Genomic DNA, 17576 nt, shown 5'->3' on the forward strand with positions numbered 1-17576 from the left:
TTTTTTCTCTTATCATAACTGCCCTATTTTTAGGAAACTTTTTTAGATACTAACATCTATCATACTCATTTACTCGTAGTTTCTCTGCGTGTAACCATCACATGTAATTTTCTGGTGCCATGATAGAGTATATATCATTATGTAAAAAGTCTTTTATTATATATAACATTGTTGTATATAAAAATAATTTTCATATGTATAATTATTACATATCTATGATACTGTATAATGTAATATCATACTTGGCAACGATGTAATTTGATTTACATACTTAATAAAATGGATACGGTACATAATACAATTCTCTTTTCTTATGTATAGAAATAGCACTCCTCCCGATTGCTCGTCATCTCTCACTCTATAAAAATATCATTCGTTTCAAATATTGCAACGAAATAAATACAGGAAGACTTCAATATCGTAAACTAAATCTAAATATCACTCTTGTAGAAAATATTCCTAAAGGAATGAGTAAGTACATCGAGCAGATTAAGAACTAAGTATTCTAGAGTATTTGATTACGACTTTTTTACGGCAGACCCAGCAAAAGATTTTCGTTTGTTCCAGGTCAATAGCTTTGGAGGCGATAGAACCTGTTCCAAAAATATGTGCCTTCTCTCCTTCAAATTTAAACCAGTATTGCACAGAGTTTTATCGTTCTCGTAAATCGAATCAGATTTCTCTCGATTCACTTGAGATCTATCGTTCGGAACAGTTTTTGCACAGTTAACGTTAGACGATGCTACGGGAGCTAAATTCTCTTTATCATGTCTAACAGAAAGATCCGACGCCTTTTTTAAAATAACTGAAACATTTCGCTTCGATGCATCTGGATCTGGAGAAACAGCTGATTGTCCTATTTTAATTACGTTGTTTGGCGTAACAACATAAACCAGCTGGGACTTAGACTCGAACTTTTCCTTTAACAAAGAAAACTTTCGTTTTGAATAATTGATCGCTTTCTTACGTTTACCATCGCATACTGATTCTGTTTTCTTTCCATCGCTGGCATTCGAATTCACTGGTTGCGTCGCTGAAACATTTGGAGTGATATTGTCTTTACATTTACTATTCACGTCCACAGACTCAGCATCTGTGACTTTAGGAGATACAGGATCTGATAAATTATTATGTACAACTTTAACGTTTTCAACAGGTACTAAAGGACTCATCTCGACATACAAGTCGTTCTCCTTTGAGTCGGACTTGTCTTTCTCATACGCGATAGAGACTTGTTTCTGCAGCTTCCCCTTGCTCCCCAAAATGGGAGAATCAGAGAGTATTGCATCTATCAATGGTGTCTTCTTAATCGACTCTATCGTGTAATATCTCACCAAGTCCCTAATCGCATCTATTTCGCATTTCCCACGGACGATCGATTCCGTGTCATCCAAACGATTAATGCAATTCCTGTTATAGGTAGCAGGGTTTCTGAGATCATTCTTGAACAATGCCTTCGTAAATTGCGCTCGCTTTATCAAGTCCTTGGGGTCGAAATCTTCCCACTGAGTGCCCGTAGTGTGGTAGACGTGTCTCGGCGAACTATCAGCCGTGTATTTCCTAATTTGATCTATCGTGCTCACTAGAGTACTAACAGAATCGCAGCCTGGTCGAGTATATTCGAACTTTTCCTCAGAAGAAACCTCAGTGGAAACTTCGTCATGCTCCTCTAAAATGGTATCCAATGCAAACATTCCGCCTTTGTCGTCTATTACCACTGGTTTCGCTATATAAAGCGTGGCATTCTGTTCATCCACGTCAGAGCTCCTTTTCAGGGTCACATCCTCGCTGTACAGCGCCCTTAGTTCCTGAGAATCGATCAGATCGTAGGTAAGCGTATCGAGGTAGTCATCCTGCTTCAGAATTCCTCTCAGCAGCGAGCTAGCGCACGTAGTGTCGGAGAACTCCGAACTGTAAGTCGTCCCAGTTGTTGTGCTCGTTAAAGTATCCCTCCTCCTGTCTCTGACGACACTGTCATCGTGTATGTAGGTCTCTATGTCTGTGTATCCTTTCCAGCTGCGGATACACCAGGGTGGTCTAGCAACACCAAGGGGACAGACGTTCTCATAATCATGTATCGATGTGACACAACTCATCGTTTCGTCCCTTTGCTGCAATTCTTTCGTTAATTTTTCTGTTTCAGTAATCTTTTCGCAGCTATCATTGAACATCGTTGGAGTGTTTAATCTATCCCGCAAAGCTGTGATACCATTTAATTCGTCACAAACTTTGCTGAGAGGACACTCTTCCAATTTCTCGCGTTTCGCGCTGGAATCTGGTACCAGTTCTTTATCAATCGTTACCTTTTCATCTACATCTTTTTCCATTTCGAGAATGAGTTGATTCGAGAAGCATATGCCTCTCCTCTTCTGTGATGGAAGACAAGCATTCGAATCTTTCGTGGAAACATCTTTGTCTATGTCTAAGACTTGCGTAGTCGACAGGCAGATACCTCTACGCTTCTGACGGTGAATGTCTTTCTCGGTAGCCTCATTGCAATCGTTTTGTATTTCAAGATATTCATGGACAGCATCCGACGTGGGCAGTGGGTTCTTCGACAATACGTTTGACGAGGTGCTTTCGTCTTTAGAAACGTTGTGCGCCGACTCGCTCTCCGGCGCAACGCCAATGGCAGTCTTCGATTCGTTTTCGATTTTGCAGCTTTGATTGACGATACCGTTCTCGGTGCATTCGGTGTTTTGTACGATGTTCGTTAACAATAATTGTTTATCTGTTGTGACTTCCTCAGATACAGAGACCTGAGAATGGTCGACGGAACGTGGAGAATTGGGATAATACTGCTTAAAAGATCTGGGAGTGACAACTTGGTTGGTTACTACCATCTCGGACCTCTTGTTGGTGTCCTTAGGTGTTCCTCCAGCGATTTTTGACGGATGAAATTTGCCATAATAGAACGACATACTCGACAAGCCGATCATCATCCCTCCAATTATGAGACACGTCACTATTGTTATTTCCTCAGTCTTGATCGTGTCTTTGAAACATAATATGTAAATGACTAAAAATACTATGTTTTCTGTCACAAGGACAGTGTAAAAGATGAGTACTCTGTACCGAGATCTGCCAACGCGCAAATTGAAGAAGTCAAAGCAATAAATTAATCCTATCATACAATTATAAATACGCTCTTCCCACATTGTGGGACAGAAGTCTGTGTTTTGTAGAATTACCCAAATGGTCATAAATAGCCAATGGAGTCCTGTAACATTTGGAGAGGAATGCGTACTGTGTGAAAGACATAAATCTATTTTGAGCCATCTGTGTGTTAGTTGCATACACTTACCAAGAAACAATAAAAACCATTCCTGCAAACAGATAGCTGTCAAAACTAAAACAGCTATTCTGGATATTAGCATTCCAGCACGCCAAAGACCCTGAAGAGTTAGTGCTACCCATGCTGCTTCATTATGACCAGTATTTATTTTGTGCATTGCTTTTGTGTATGTACCTATAGCCCAGCTCAAAGAGCAAAAGGACACTATGGCGGATAAACCTGTTGAATTATCCAATTAAAAAGAAATTAAATAAGATTGATTTTTTATTAAATTTTTTGTGCATATTTCTGTGAGGCATAAAAAAAGACTGACTACTTCTTTAAATTTTTTTAACTGCTAATAGTGACAGTTGAATGTCACTTTATTTTTAGCATCTAGTGGGTGGCAAACACCCATCCTACCAAGGGAAGGCAACATTATTTTTAAAGTTACAGTGCTGTGAACTTCCCCAACTGAGCACCTAACCAGTTTCAACTTAACAGCAATACCATCTGTAGGAAGACAGAAGACTGACAATGATATTCTTGTCTCTGTTATCTATGGGGGCGGGTCAAAGGAAGTAAAAATATGTAGCCTCTCAACTATAGTTTTCTCTCACATACTCCAAACTGCGTTGCCTCTGGGACAAATCCTCATCTTTTTGAAACATGCTGTGTAATTTATTTATAAACAGTATAAAATGCTGATGATAAATTTGGAAAAGCTTATGGAATAAATAATAGCAAATTTATACTCATTAAAAGAAAAGTATTTTCATGTTTCTGATAACATGTTCACAGGAATACATGTAAGTATTCATATTCTATGTAATAAAATTCAATTGTTAAAATAATTTTCTTCTTACAGAGACAACTTACATTAGTGAAATTGATTACTTTAGTTATTATTGTATTTATGTCAATTATATTCTTACTAAATTTCTTATACAATTCATGTTCACATAGAAGTGAATATATCAAGACTGCAAATTATATAGATAATGAAAATTCTAAGCATAACAATGGAATTAGTAATAAATTTAATTTATCTGTCTTGTCAATGCAAGAAATGACAAACATAAGGACTCAATTAAATACTAGAAAGAATGAATTAGAAGAATACTGTAAAACTATTAGTAGAAAAGACTCAAATTTAGACAATGTATTATCAAACATGGTCATTGATATGTAAGTACAGAAGTGGTCTATTTTATTTCTTTTAAATACCAATTAAAATTTATACTGTGCAGAACACATGGAATATCATGGTGTCCTATATACAAAGCAGCAAGTTCTACTTGGATGAAGCACTTTGCTACTCTTGGAGGTGTTCTAACAGAAACAGCTATGGAACTGATTCGCAGAAATATTTTACAAATTAATACCATTGTTAGGAAGGCATTTCCACGCGATCGAGACATGAAGAAAGCATACCAAGTCTGTAATAATATCTGTAATCCAGAGATGATGGAAGTATTAAGAAGAATTACAAAAAATTTTTTTCTTGCAGAAGTTAAACAGAACAAAAAAGTTCCTGATTGTTCGTCATCCATTTGAACGTCTCGTATCTGCGTATAGAGACAAGTTGGAACATATAGAAGGAAGAGATTACTACTATAAAAGATTTGGACGTCATATTACACACAAATATCATAGATTTAGAAAACCAAATGAAACCAAACTAGAGCCTACTTTTACAGAATTTCTTCGTTTTATAATTGAAGAAAAATACTTTGATGAACACTGGGCACCATTTGTTGATACATGTGAACCCTGCTTGATTAAGTACAATTACATTCTGAAATTTGATACGTTTGACAGAGATCAGAAGTTCCTAATACAAGAGCTAGGTTTAAATGAATATTTATATGAAAAGAATGATTTAAAAAACATAAACCCACGTGGAGTAACAACTGCAGCTTTAGTTAAGGAGTATATGCAAGATGTTCCTAGATCTATACTCGATGGAATTAACAAAGTTTATGAAACTGATTTTAAACTTTTTTCTTATTTACCAATATAATATTTTAAGATACTTTTCATCAACAACAGAAACAAAAATGTGATACCAAATGCATTTAATCTCAAACTTGAGTAATAATAATTCCTATCATGAAATGAACTACTTCCATATTTCTTATGGATAATAACTATTTTAATTGTTCTTACTTGTCCATAATGGTGTATGACGTAATACTGCCATTACATATAGCTGCAATATTAACTGTGGAGCAGCTCCCATGAATGATTCAAATAATTGCAACATACATATATCACTTTCCTGTCTACATACCCAATCTTTATCCTTCACAAAACGTTTATTACGTAGTGAATATACTGTAGCACAAAGTAAAATGAAATACCTAAAAATAAAATTATCTTCCCTCAGACAAAATGAAAGGACTAACTCTTAACTAACAGAAAAAAAAATAGTACCTGTGTATTACACCCAAGAAGAGAAAATGTAACAACCAGTGGATAGTTTTAACAGAACCATCGCTGTAATACCATCTCAAACTAAATGTTTGAATAATAGCTGCTGGTATAACTGTGAAACTCAAAGCAAAGCATCCCCAAACAAATTGGCCTTGTAAAAAATATTGTATAAACACGATACTATCTAAAAACAAAAGGAAAACATTGCATAATATTCATACAATTCTTAAATATGTGCATCATGTACAATATTCTCAAACATTTTTTAAATTATGGCCTCATCTTACAATACTTATAATTCATGTAAAAAGTTTATAGCTATAACTTAAGTTATATCATGTAATCTTAGAGGATATCATTTAATAAAACTTTATTTATTATATACTACACTAGACACATTAGAATCATAGAGAAATAATGAGTAAATCTTTTTTTTTTTTAACTGTCATCACAATACAAGAAAAACATGTATAAACATAAACAATGTGTAAAAAGTTGTAAAAATATTTATATTTCACTTTTTATAGTAGACGAACTATAAGTCTGTAAACTTATCACCATTTTTTATATTCACTCCAGTACGATTTGATCAATTTTCTCGTTATATATCATAAATGTTTTTTAGCGCGGTACAAAAAATACATAGTATACTTTTATTCTTTGTTCACCTGTTGCTATATCGATGAAAAAAAAACTGACAGAGATCAAGTAATAAATGAAGTCTAATAATCGGAACCGGTAACATTCTATTTCCCTGTGCAATGTTATTGTGGATGCATTTCTTTTCACAGTTTCGTAGCACGATACATCATCGTGTTTTAACTCTGCCGCCGCCATCTTCCCGGCCATTCTTGATTTAATTTTACACAATAGACTAAAGAACGCGTTCCAAAATCATTCGTCTGTTTCCCATTCTTTTCCTCTATAGTATTTCTCAACAGAAATCTCATTTACCCATTTTTCTATCAAATATATAATGTGATCAACCAATAAATAAGAATTCCATTCTTTCGAAAACTAAATAGCTCAATAACTTACAAAAAAAATCTCACGATCGCGATTACCGTCGCGAACACCAAATACAACCAATCCCTAATCCGAATTTTCAATTTCAAATTATACGTTCCAATTGAAAATACTTTACCTATTTCTAAATCATTCTTGTGGCTCGCATAAAATATTAGTTTGTTTTGACGATTCATTTAATTCATTTTTTATGCTACCCTCAAATTTTTTTATACGATTAATCGCGTGTTGCTTGTAAGCGAAGTATTTCATAACATTTGTAAAATATAAATTAGTATTATTGTTTGATTATAATTAAAATTCAAATGAAATAAAAACCTCCAAAATTAAAATTGTATTTTAATTCTTTTAATACCGACGCAGATTAGTGTAAGATTTTTTCTGCCCTTTAAAAAAGAAAAAGATAATTATACACAAACACATGGAATTATTACACACCTATGTACTCACACGCATGTACACTTAATATGACTGTGAAATAAAATATGGCGAGCATTTGATGACTGGACGTATACGTACGATCTAGTGTTACAACCAGTTGTATTTTGCTGACATACCTTAGGAAATAAACTACGTACCGTAGATATATTTGAGATGCTTTCTTCGATGAGAAAGGCATCGAAACATTAATTAAGGGAAACGTAATTGTACTAAATGTTAACCTTGCTGATGTTGAAAAAAAACTTTAGACCTTGCATTGAAGGAAATTGAAATTTTAAATAATGTTGGTGATGCCATTACTTTTCGAATTGCGTGAAATGGCGTGAGTCCCGAAAGGTATGGAAATAAACAGTGAAGTACACGTAAGATATCGTGATTCTGAAGATATGACACTTCAGTGTAAACTGTTTGCAGAATTTAATACATATTAGGCTTGTGAATCAGCATTCAAAATTATTGTCACATAAAACACGGTATGTTCATCCGGTATGTAATTAAGAGCACTGGTTGCTTTGAATTAATTGACTGACAATTAAAAACTATATTACTTTCAGAGCTAGACATAGGGATGTTGTTTTACTGAAAAGAAGTCGATACATCATGTATAGTTTCGAAGGAGATTATAGACGTAAACCTCAACAGAATTTAGCTGGTGTTAGCAAGAGGGATGAGAAATCTGTTCTGTTGCAACATGCACAATTAGAACGTTTAAAAAGGGAACAACAGCGTAAAAGGAGCAATGCCGTGTTAAAAATTCAGGCAGTTGTGCGTGGCTTTATTGTTAGGAAACATTTCAAAATAAGTAAAAGGAAAGAATTTGATGAAGAGCAACAAATAGCTGGTCGTGGAAATTTAAATCTAGATGACCTGATAATATATTTTCGAAAGTTATTATTCTTCTATGATTGTAATGTAGATGCTAATAGATTAGTGTGGATGCTACAACATTTCTTAAAGCATCAACAAGAAATTACACAAAAGTGTGTGTATTATCCTGAATGGTTGTGGAGATTAAGGTAAGTTCAAAAAATGGGAATAAAAAAATTTTAAAAATTGAAGAATAGTAAATGAATTATTTATAATTTAAAAAAAAATATTTTTGCAGATGGATCCTTCGTATGTGTATAGAACACAACACAAATTTAATAGATGGACCTTATTCTTTGGCCATACCATTAAGAACTTTAGAAACATTTACAAGTCGAGAAGATACAGAGAAGATCCTGCGCGAAAATAGTTACAAACATTTAGAAAACATATTTCTATATTTGATAAAACACAGATATTTTGATCAATTAAGAAAATTGATAGACAAGAAGATTCCACCTATGTTGGAACCAATCTATGTCGCGCCAACTCAGTATGCGAAATTTTTAATGGTCATGATAGAACGACCACTGGAGTTAATTTCATTTCTACCTCAGGAAGATGATTTTTCCACGCTCGTCTTGCAGGAGTTTTGTAAAAGTATACTATTCCCAAGAATGTCTGATCGTATTCAAATGTTTATTATCCCATCGTTGTCTGAATTCGAAGAATTCCCTTATGCTCAATTAATTGATTATATCAATAAAATCCAGGTAGAGCCTACCATAAGTTTACTGTATTCAATTTTATGTCTAGAATCTAATCAATTGTGTAAGTATAACAAAACAAATGTGGTTCTAACTAAACAGAGCAACCAAACAAAAGTTAATGGAATCTGTTTTATATTACAGCAACATGCAAGTCTAAGGATCTTCTTATTAATTACCTACAAGTTCTTGCGTCTCTAAGTTCAACGATAATCCCATTAACCGTCGAAGAAAATATAGAGCAAGATGATGATTCGGACACGGAATCTAATGCAAACATGATTGATCAAGAACAAGCTGATATTTTACATCAGTGTATAGAAATGCTGAATGAACAGCAACACGTTCAGAGAATACTATCAGCAGTGAGCCTGAGAAAAGATGCTGCTGTATTACAACCATTGTGCCAACTCTGCCATCATTTGCTGATGACTAACAAACTTGCCATTCATAAATACAAATTGTTGTACATGCTCGCTTTTAAACCGATATTTTTAAAGAATTTATGGAACGCTATCACTTCAGCCTGCGTAACGACGTTATTTGGTGAAGCAACGCCTCTTCTGCAGATTATATCGCGAGGCATTGTATTATCGAATGAAGACACGAAAAAAATAGTTCCACTATTAGCTGTATTCTGTTCATTATTTAGTCTACTTATTGCAACGTTACACGATACAGAATTTTTTATCCAGTCGACTGATCAATCAGCCGGTACTAACGAGCAACAAGCAATGCCATTTACAACTACAGAACTGATACAGCTTTCCAGTCATTTAAAGGGTGTGTGTTCAGGCCTGGTTGAGCTTGTATTTCCAGATAGTCGACTTACTGTAAGAGATGATTACAAAGACGCCGTTCTGGGAGCTTCCTGTTCTATTAAAACTCAACAGGACACGCAAACATGGACTCACTTGTTTAAAGTAACCGTTGCTTTGCTACGTCAACTACACGTACGGGACTTAAGATGGCCATTCTGTCCAGAAGGACACTGGATTGCTCCGAATATCGTGTTACCAATAGATAAACCTCAAAACTTCACATTTCGCAGACGTAGACTCAGAGGATATGTTCCCTTTCAAGGGCTTCGAGCGTTTACACGAGAAGAACAGGAAGAAGAGCCTCCTCTGTCTGCAAAGGAGATTCGAACATTGACTCTTCTTCGCGAGATACCGTTTATTGTACCCTTTAACGATAGAGTAGTGGTATTTCAATCATTAATTTATAGAGATAAAACAGAACAGCAAGGAGAGCTGACGCACTTCCTGCAAGGGCCGTCGATACGAATATCTGTAAGAAGAAACTACCTCTATGAGGATGCATTCGAGAAGTTATCACCAGAAAATGAACCAAAATTGCGATTAAAAATGCGCGTGCAGCTAGTCAATACAGCTGGACTGGAAGAGGCTGGGGTAGACGGTGGTGGACTATTTAGAGAGTTTTTATCAGAACTATTGAAAACGTGCTTCGACCCTAACAGAGGCTTTTTCAGACTCACTAAGGACAATATGTTATATCCGAATCCTACAGTACAATTGTTAGTTGAAGATTTCCCAAAGCATTATTACTTTATCGGTAGAATCCTAGGCAAGGCTCTGTACGAAAACCTACTAATCGAGATTCCCTTCGCTGAATTTTTCCTATCGAAAATCATTGGCCGTCAATCGGACGTCGATGTTCATTACCTAGCTTCCTTGGACCCAGTCATGTACAGGAATCTTTTGTATCTGAAAAGCTACAAGGGAGACGTTACAGATCTTGGCCTGGATTTCACGGTATTGTCAGATGAATTGGGTGAACGACGAATCAACGAATTAAAACCGAACGGTGCCAGTATCCCCGTTACGAATCACAATCGTATCGAGTATATCCACTTAATGGCAGATTACAAATTGAACAAGCAGATCAGAGCGCAATGTAACGCTTTCAAGCAAGGTATTGGTAACGTGATTCCCTTGGAATGGCTTCAGATGTTCAACAACAAAGAATTGCAAGTTTTAATATCGGGTGCACAACTTCCTGTCGACGTAAATGATTTGAAATTGCATACTATCTACACGGGAGGCTATGCTCCCGATCATCCGACAATCACTGCCTTCTGGAAAGTCGTTAGCGAGTTCAACGACCAGCAAAAAGGACAATTGCTCAAATTCGTGACGAGCTGCAGTCGACCGCCTCTGCTTGGATTCAAGGTTCGTTTAGCTGTTTATTCTCATTCTTTTTTACTTTCAGATTATCTAATTAATAACACGTTTAATTTTTCAGGAACTTGATCCACCGTTCTGCATTCAACACGCTGGCAGCGTAGACCGATTGCCAACTTCCAGTACCTGTATGAATCTGCTGAAGCTTCCAGAGTTTCCAGATGAAAAGACTCTGCGCGAGAAACTTTTATACGCGATACAAGCTGGTGCAGGTTTCGAATTGAGTTAAACCTTGTTACTTTTTGACTTTCAAGTGAATTCTTTTAGTTGAATCAATGATACCTGATATCGTACATAATATGAGAACAAGCATGATCAAGTGTGTCTAAGAAAACAAAAAAGGAAGCTGGCATATTTTAATAACGAGATGAGCGATTGAATTGTTTTGATGTTTACTAAGTACACTGAATGTACCATATCTTTTTATTTAGTAAACGAGAGTAACATGTTGCTGTTTTCTGAAGCGAATTTCACGCCCGCCGATAAACTGATATTAGAGCGTGTAGCTGGGCAGAAGAAATTCAGAAAGTCTCCGTTGGGTGAAACAACAGAAGTGTAATATTGTCAGGAGTGGCTAATTTAACTAGTATACTACCGACATGGGGAACAAATGTACTTTGTTTGTAAGAATATATTGGTTTATCCTACTCGGTATATACCAACTTATACACGTGCATGAATTCGTGCGTGTATCTGTGTATACAACAGACATATTTTTTTTCCATGTAACTTTTCTGCCCTTGGCCTATAACTGTAAATTGTGTATATTTTTATGTTTTGTATTCGTGGTAAATGTCTACACAACTATGTCTACTTTGAATATACATGAGAGAATAGAGGACGTAAATATGTATTTATGAATTCGTTAAATTAGTGTACACAAAGTGAAATTCTCAAATGTTAGACGTATGTGTTGTAAATATACTATTCGAATTTGAACGACTTATAATACAGTTACGTTTTTCTTTCCTTATTAACGTATAAAATATAAAATTAAGAATATACGTTAGAATTAGAATCTATAACAGCCAATACGGGTGACGAAAGTCGTGTATTGTTATCCACCACCACCGTTCACCCGGTCATGTTTTCACATGTGCTCATCCTTAAGCATACATACTATGAAAATGGCACACACACGTTTAGTGTTAAAGCTTATGTCATTTGTGTAACATGGCGTCCAACGAGAACAGCGATTTTCAGAAAGTTTTGGAGTTCAAAATTTACAAGTACTCCAGCTTTTCTTCGTCCTACGTACCAGAGTAAGCATTTTTCAATATCCTAGCTGTTTAATTACAAATAGAACTTCGCAATTAGAGGCTACGAAAACGGTTGTTAGTTGATAACGAATCTCTAACCTACAGAAACGGTTATGATGAAACGAACATACGTTTTATACACGGAATTATAAAATAAATAACGGTTTCAATCACGCCGGATTCCGTACGAAACTTAAAAGTAACGCTTTGTTTTCTTGTTCTAGAAATATTCTCGTAGATAAGCCATCGGATCAAACGTCGCGCTGGTCTTCTGATATTGACAATCATCCACAGGTAAACATTATTCAAAAATAATATGATACGCATTTGCAAAATCGAAGAACCGTTAAGGGAAAGTGTCGTTATATTTATTTGAATGAACAAATTCAAAATTTTGTATTATTAGGGCAGTTTATTTATTTTAAAGGTGTAACTGAATTTTGATATTTCAGTATCTTATATTAAAATTGCAATGCCCTGCAATCGTGAAGACAATTACATTTGGCAAATATGAAAAAACACATGTCTGCAATATAAAGAAGTTCAAAGTATACGGTGGCTTGGAACCAGAAAATATGATGGAACTTTTAGAAAGGTAAATCTACAACGTATGATTTTTAGAGATTATGTGTGTATAATTAATCTATGATTATTTTTTTTACAGTGGATTAAAGAATGATTCTGTACCAGAAACATTTGAAGTAAAACATATACTAGGAAATGAACAGAACTACTTTCCAGTTAGATACATAAAGATTCTTCCGTTACTGTCATGGGGTCCTGGCTTTAATTTCTGTATTTGGCATGTACGATTAACTGGTACTGATGATTCCAAAATTGTCAGACCCAGTATCGAATGGTTCAATGCGGTAAATAAAGTATTTTATAGTTTCATGCATGCAATGAGTCTTTATGCCAAATAGTTAATCAATAATTTTATTTATTTATTTTTTGTAAAAATAGTTAATTTCATGTTTTAGTATCGTCAGAAAGAAGTGATAAGACTGTGCATGAAACACTTCAGAAGACTTGAACAACCAGAAATAGTAGAAACTCTGCAAAGGGTTACTGGAGTTCCATTAGAAGATCCCAGATTAACAGGATTGTATGATTTGTTGGTAACAAAGGGCGATCATTTACAAGCTGAACGTTTTATAAGTAACGCCGTAATGAGTGGGTTTTTTTTCTATTTTTTCAATTTGATTCTGTACAACAGATTAACGAAATCCTAAAAAAACTGATCTAATATTGCAGTGGGTCTTTTAAACGACTATATCAATGCTCAAACTTATAGAGCTGTCTGGACTAAATTGACGACTAATGAACCTAAACCTGGAATGAGGGGGGGTCATCAAATGGTGCTCGACCCGACTGCGGAACTTCTTTATCTTTTTGGAGGTTGGGATGGAAATCAAGATCTTGCAGACTTATGGTCATACAATATATCTACTAACAAGTGGACTGTTATATGCAAAGATACAGAAACTGTGGTAAGTAATCGAAGAAGAATGACTATAATTAGATAGAGGATTCAATTGGATTCTCATTGCAGGGTGGCCCAAGCGCAAGATCTTGCCACAAAATGTGCCTCGATCCAGAACGTCGACAGCTTTTCACTCTGGGCAGATATCTGGATACACAGTATAGAATTCCCAGAAATTTAAAAAGCGATTTTTTTGTTTATGATATCGAATCGAACAAATGGACCCAAATTTCGGAAGACACAGGAGCAGTAGGAGGACCTCGATTAATTTTCGATCATCAAATGTCTATGGATGTCGAAAAACGAACAATTTATATTTTTGGCGGCAGAATTCTTGTTCCTCTGACAAAGTAAGTGCAACAGTGCAATGCTTGTAGCGAATAGCGTCCTAAAACGTGTACTTCGTTTACAGTTCTGATGAGCACGGCTTGATACCAAGTTCGACGGAACCTATCTTTTCTGGACTCTATTCCTATCATGTACCAACTGGTACCTGGACTAGACTTGCCTGTGACATTGCAAGACCAAGTGCTCCTAACATTCCAATTATTAAATCCAGGGCTGGCCATTCTATGCTTTTCCATCCGGTAGATAAATTGAAATAATTGCATAATCATCTTTCAGTGTTTACGTTACAATTATGTTTCTCTTTCGTAGGGCTCAAGAAAGCTATACATTTTTGCTGGTCAAAGAGGCAAAGAATATCTGAGCGACTTTTTCACATATGAAGTCGATACAAATCAAGTGGAGCACATAAACTTTAATGATCTTGGTACAAAAGACTCAAGCCACATTCCGGCGCCTGGGTTTACTCAGAAAACGACTATTGATCCTGATTTAGGGGAAATTTATGTTTTATCGGTTTGTATTCCAGAATTTTAATTATTGAAAATAATTATAGCAATAGTCGATGCATAAAACTTTCTGTTCAGGGTTTAAGTAAGAATAAAGATAAAAGAGACGACAACGTGCAAAACTCTTTCTGGGTTTATAATATTAAGAAGAACAAGTGGTCTTGCATTTATCGAAATGAGAACGGTGGACAAAAATATTGGAGCAAAATGCAAGACTTCGAACCATGTCCACGATTCGCTCATCAATTAGTCTATGATCACGTGAAAAAGGTTTGTCGAGTATTTTTTATGAGAAACTTCCCTATTAGTATGTATTTTTTAATAATTGCGTTATCTTTTTAGGTTCACTTTCTGTTTGGAGGAAATCCTGGAAGATCCTGTCTTCCAAATTTACGACTAGATGATTTCTGGCAACTGAAATTATGCAGACCCTCTCACGAACAGGTTCTAAAAAGGTGCAAGTTACTTATAAGGAAGCACAAGTTCGAAGAGCTGGCATTGAACGACAGCGTCGAAGCACTTGAATATTTACAGACCAAAGTGTCGGAGATTATCGATCATAACGATGCGGAACAGACGAAAGAGGTATTGATATCTTTTATCAGTAACGGGTGACTACATTTTATTGATTTTGCATTTTGAACTTTATGCATTTCTTCGTTACAGTTTCAATTGTTAACGTCTATTCTATTCAGAGAACAAAACTCGTTATTAGGAGAATCCACGAATTCGAACGATTCGGAGGGCGTTTTAGGAAATTTAGTTAATACGAGCACGTCGTTATACTATCCAACCATCCGCGATATTCACACCCTGAGAACTGAGTTGTACGATAAGCTGACGGAATTCTTTCCTGAATCATTGACGCAACCGCGCGCTAACTTGATCGATCTTTTACCTTTATGATCTGACATCGACTAGAACACGATAAAGTAATGCCTGCAGCTACGAAACGAAGAGATTGATTTTCTTTTCTTTTGTTGCAGAAGATATTTACTATAACATTGAAAATGTGATTTTATCTTTAAAAGGGGAAATGTTATTTTTATATAGCGTAATTGTTTGTATCGTTTTAAAAGAAGCAGGAGGATTTACACACAGAGAGACATACATATATACATATATATATATGTATATATATATATATACAATTTAATTTCCTTTGCAAATAGCTAGCGTGTAAAAAGAAAAATAATACTAATATATAACTTCATTGTGATACACTTAGATAAAAAGTTAGCGCGATAGATAAACGTGTACATTGTACGGTCATATTGAGTTTTTGTTTCCTAGATTCTTTAAATTTATACATTTTATTTCGTAGTTTGCTGCTAAGAGATAGTTTGCTTACTCATGCCAAGTGCTGTTATATATCGCTACAACTGTCTTTTTATTTGAAAGAAAAATAAGAAGAAAAGCTAGAGTACATATATAAATTTGTATTACTGTTTTGGAGAAAGAAAGATGACGACTACAAAGGGACTATTTTTTAAGAGATTTTTTTCGTTTGATGCATGTATATTGACAGAAGGCTTTCGAACAGTCTTTTGCAAAACGAAAACTCGTCAAAGTTATACCGGTGAGAATGAGTCGATGAATGTGACGGATATGCGATAGAGATTGTATATTCTTCTATTTTGCTAGCTTCGCTCTGTTCACTATTTCAACTATTTTATACAGTTCACGGTTGCGCCAGCATCCTTTGTACGTTTTCCTGAATAGTTAGATCATTTAGCGACGCTGTTTCGTATCCACGATGCAAGTCTACCATGAATGCCTCTTGATGGGTGTCATCATAACAAAGAAATACTACGCAATCGTAAATGTACACACGGCGATAACTCAAAATTATGTTTAATCTTCCTCAGTCGAACTCGCTATAAAATGACAAATGTATATACACGTGCATATACTTTCCCCCTCGATATATTTTAGAAGTTACGTTATATAATCATGTATCTCTATTTAAGATATATTTCATTACCGTGATACACAACTTTTGCTTACGATATAGAACTTTGTACACAAAAAAATAGTAACTTGTTACGCGAGCTTTGTTTTCACCATCCTGTATATATATTCTATAACTATAAGAACCGATAGCTAAAGCTACTAATTATTTTATTGTTAACTTCTATGTACTATAAGCGTTACTCGATGACACGTGCACATTCTCGCGCATTACGGAACATATTGTACATACTGCATTGCTTTATATGGTTTATTCGTTTGTAAATAATCGCAAGGTGATAGCGATAAGCATGTAATTATCGCCAAGGGACTGAGGCGTATGAAAGAGTATTCAGATTGTATTCTTTGTATATACCTTCAAAAATAGAGCGACTTTAACGAGGAACGACGAAGAGATTGTACAATTCGGTTATAAGATAGGGCATAGGCGAAACGATTGTAAAAAGAACGAAGTGAGGGGCGTTAAGGTGAAGAAATTGAGAAGAAATACACGAAACTTTTTTAATTGGACAGTGCCAGGCGTGTTGTAGACGTTACGAAGTTTTTCTCGGATCGTCGACGAGAACGGCAGTGATGAATTTTTAAAAGAAAGGCTGTTATACTTATTGTTCCGATAACTGGATAGTTAAACGCGATTAAGATGTACAGGGGAAGACATTTCGACATTGTCAGCCGTATTTGAGAACTGTTTCATGTACGAAAGAGTTAGATACAAATAGATATTACGTTAGGGATGATATAAATGTGTATAGTAAGCGAGGGACATTACTTCCACGATATTGCGTATGTATATCGAAATCCTAAATATCAGGTTTGCCTCAGGATTTAATCCAATCATTATAACAGCAGAGTCGACGATGACAATGTTGAATAGAGTTGTAAAGACGCGATATTCGAGTTCTAGTCAACTAATGTGCGACCACAGGATCAACAATCGTCGAAGAACCAGTGAACTTGCGATTTATAACAATTTTCATGCAAGTTGTAGCAATTTATACTTCCATTCTATTTCTACAACCTATTCGCTTCTATTAAATAACATAGACTGTTGTTT

General features: G+C 35.3%; 4 protein-coding genes across 6 annotated transcripts; 3 read left to right on the forward strand and 1 right to left on the reverse strand.

Annotated features, from left to right (window-relative positions):
- Nucleotides 1-404: 404 nt before the first annotated feature.
- Nucleotides 405-6590, reverse strand: LOC143184737 (uncharacterized). The gene is made up of 4 exons (XM_076387187.1): nt 6379-6590; nt 5711-5894; nt 5444-5637; nt 405-3514 (listed from the first exon to the last, which is right to left on the reverse strand). The coding sequence occupies exons 1-4, from the start codon at nt 6557-6559 to the stop codon at nt 519-521; spliced, it is 3555 nt and encodes a 1184-aa protein (XP_076243302.1). The 5' UTR covers nt 6560-6590; the 3' UTR covers nt 405-518.
- On the forward strand, nt 4051-5506 carry LOC143184736 (carbohydrate sulfotransferase 9). Its single transcript, XM_076387186.1, has 4 exons — nt 4051-4083; nt 4143-4462; nt 4525-4711; nt 4785-5506. The coding sequence occupies exons 1-4, from the start codon at nt 4066-4068 to the stop codon at nt 5295-5297; spliced, it is 1038 nt and encodes a 345-aa protein (XP_076243301.1). The 5' UTR covers nt 4051-4065; the 3' UTR covers nt 5298-5506.
- A 660-nt stretch (nt 6591-7250) lies between the features above and the next one.
- On the forward strand, nt 7251-11184 carry LOC143184885 (ubiquitin-protein ligase E3C). 3 transcript variants are annotated; one of them, XM_076387444.1, is made up of 6 exons: nt 7251-7513; nt 7592-7663; nt 7732-8193; nt 8283-8815; nt 8896-10943; nt 11017-11184. In XM_076387444.1, the coding sequence occupies exons 2-6, from the start codon at nt 7653-7655 to the stop codon at nt 11182-11184; spliced, it is 3222 nt and encodes a 1073-aa protein (XP_076243559.1). In that variant the 5' UTR covers nt 7251-7513; nt 7592-7652. The 3 variants fall into 3 exon arrangements, with proteins under 3 accessions (XP_076243559.1, XP_076243560.1, XP_076243558.1); XM_076387445.1 differs by having other exon boundaries at nt 7592-7650; XM_076387443.1 differs by having other exon boundaries at nt 7251-7663.
- Nucleotides 11185-12113: 929 nt separating this feature from the next.
- Nucleotides 12114-16602, forward strand: Muskelin (muskelin 1). Its single transcript, XM_076387251.1, has 12 exons — nt 12114-12217; nt 12439-12508; nt 12667-12809; nt 12879-13083; nt 13195-13387; nt 13469-13704; nt 13767-14047; nt 14110-14284; nt 14355-14558; nt 14630-14821; nt 14894-15136; nt 15218-16602. Exons 1-12 carry the CDS (start codon nt 12129-12131, stop codon nt 15455-15457), a joined length of 2271 nt encoding a protein of 756 aa, XP_076243366.1. The 5' UTR covers nt 12114-12128; the 3' UTR covers nt 15458-16602.
- The last annotated feature ends 974 nt before the right edge of the window (nt 16603-17576 follow it).

This window comes from Calliopsis andreniformis, chromosome 10 (assembly GCF_051401765.1).
Source record: "Calliopsis andreniformis isolate RMS-2024a chromosome 10, iyCalAndr_principal, whole genome shotgun sequence".
Taxonomy (NCBI): domain Eukaryota; kingdom Metazoa; phylum Arthropoda; class Insecta; order Hymenoptera; family Andrenidae; genus Calliopsis; species Calliopsis andreniformis.

Bases quoted from the DNA above. Each gene is read 5' to 3' on its own strand.
- LOC143184736 (XM_076387186.1), top strand. The intron at 4,463-4,524 runs GTAAGTACAGAA...TATACTGTGCAG, and splicing joins TCAAACATGGTCATTGATAT to AACACATGGAATATCATGGT. The intron at 4,712-4,784 runs GTCTGTAATAAT...TTTTTCTTGCAG, and splicing joins ACATGAAGAAAGCATACCAA to AAGTTAAACAGAACAAAAAA.
- Muskelin (XM_076387251.1), top strand. From the start codon at position 12,129: ATGGCGTCCAACGAGAACAGCGATTTTCAGAAAGTTTTGGAGTTCAAA. The intron at 13,388-13,468 runs GTGGGTTTTTTT...CTAATATTGCAG, and splicing joins TATAAGTAACGCCGTAATGA to TGGGTCTTTTAAACGACTAT. The intron at 14,559-14,629 runs GTTTGTATTCCA...CTTTCTGTTCAG, and splicing joins GGGAAATTTATGTTTTATCG to GGTTTAAGTAAGAATAAAGA.
- LOC143184885 (XM_076387443.1), top strand. The intron at 8,194-8,282 runs GTAAGTTCAAAA...ATATTTTTGCAG, and splicing joins GAATGGTTGTGGAGATTAAG to ATGGATCCTTCGTATGTGTA. The intron at 8,816-8,895 runs GTAAGTATAACA...TTTATATTACAG, and splicing joins TCTAGAATCTAATCAATTGT to CAACATGCAAGTCTAAGGAT.
- LOC143184737 (XM_076387187.1), bottom strand. From the start codon at position 6,559: ATGGCCGGGAAGATGGCGGCGGCAGAGTTAAAACACGATGATGTATCG. The intron at 5,895-6,378 runs GTGAACAAAGAA...TTTTGTTTTTAG, and splicing joins TTTCATCGATATAGCAACAG to ATAGTATCGTGTTTATACAA. The intron at 5,638-5,710 runs GTACTATTTTTT...TTTTATTTTTAG, and splicing joins TTCTTGGGTGTAATACACAG to GTATTTCATTTTACTTTGTG.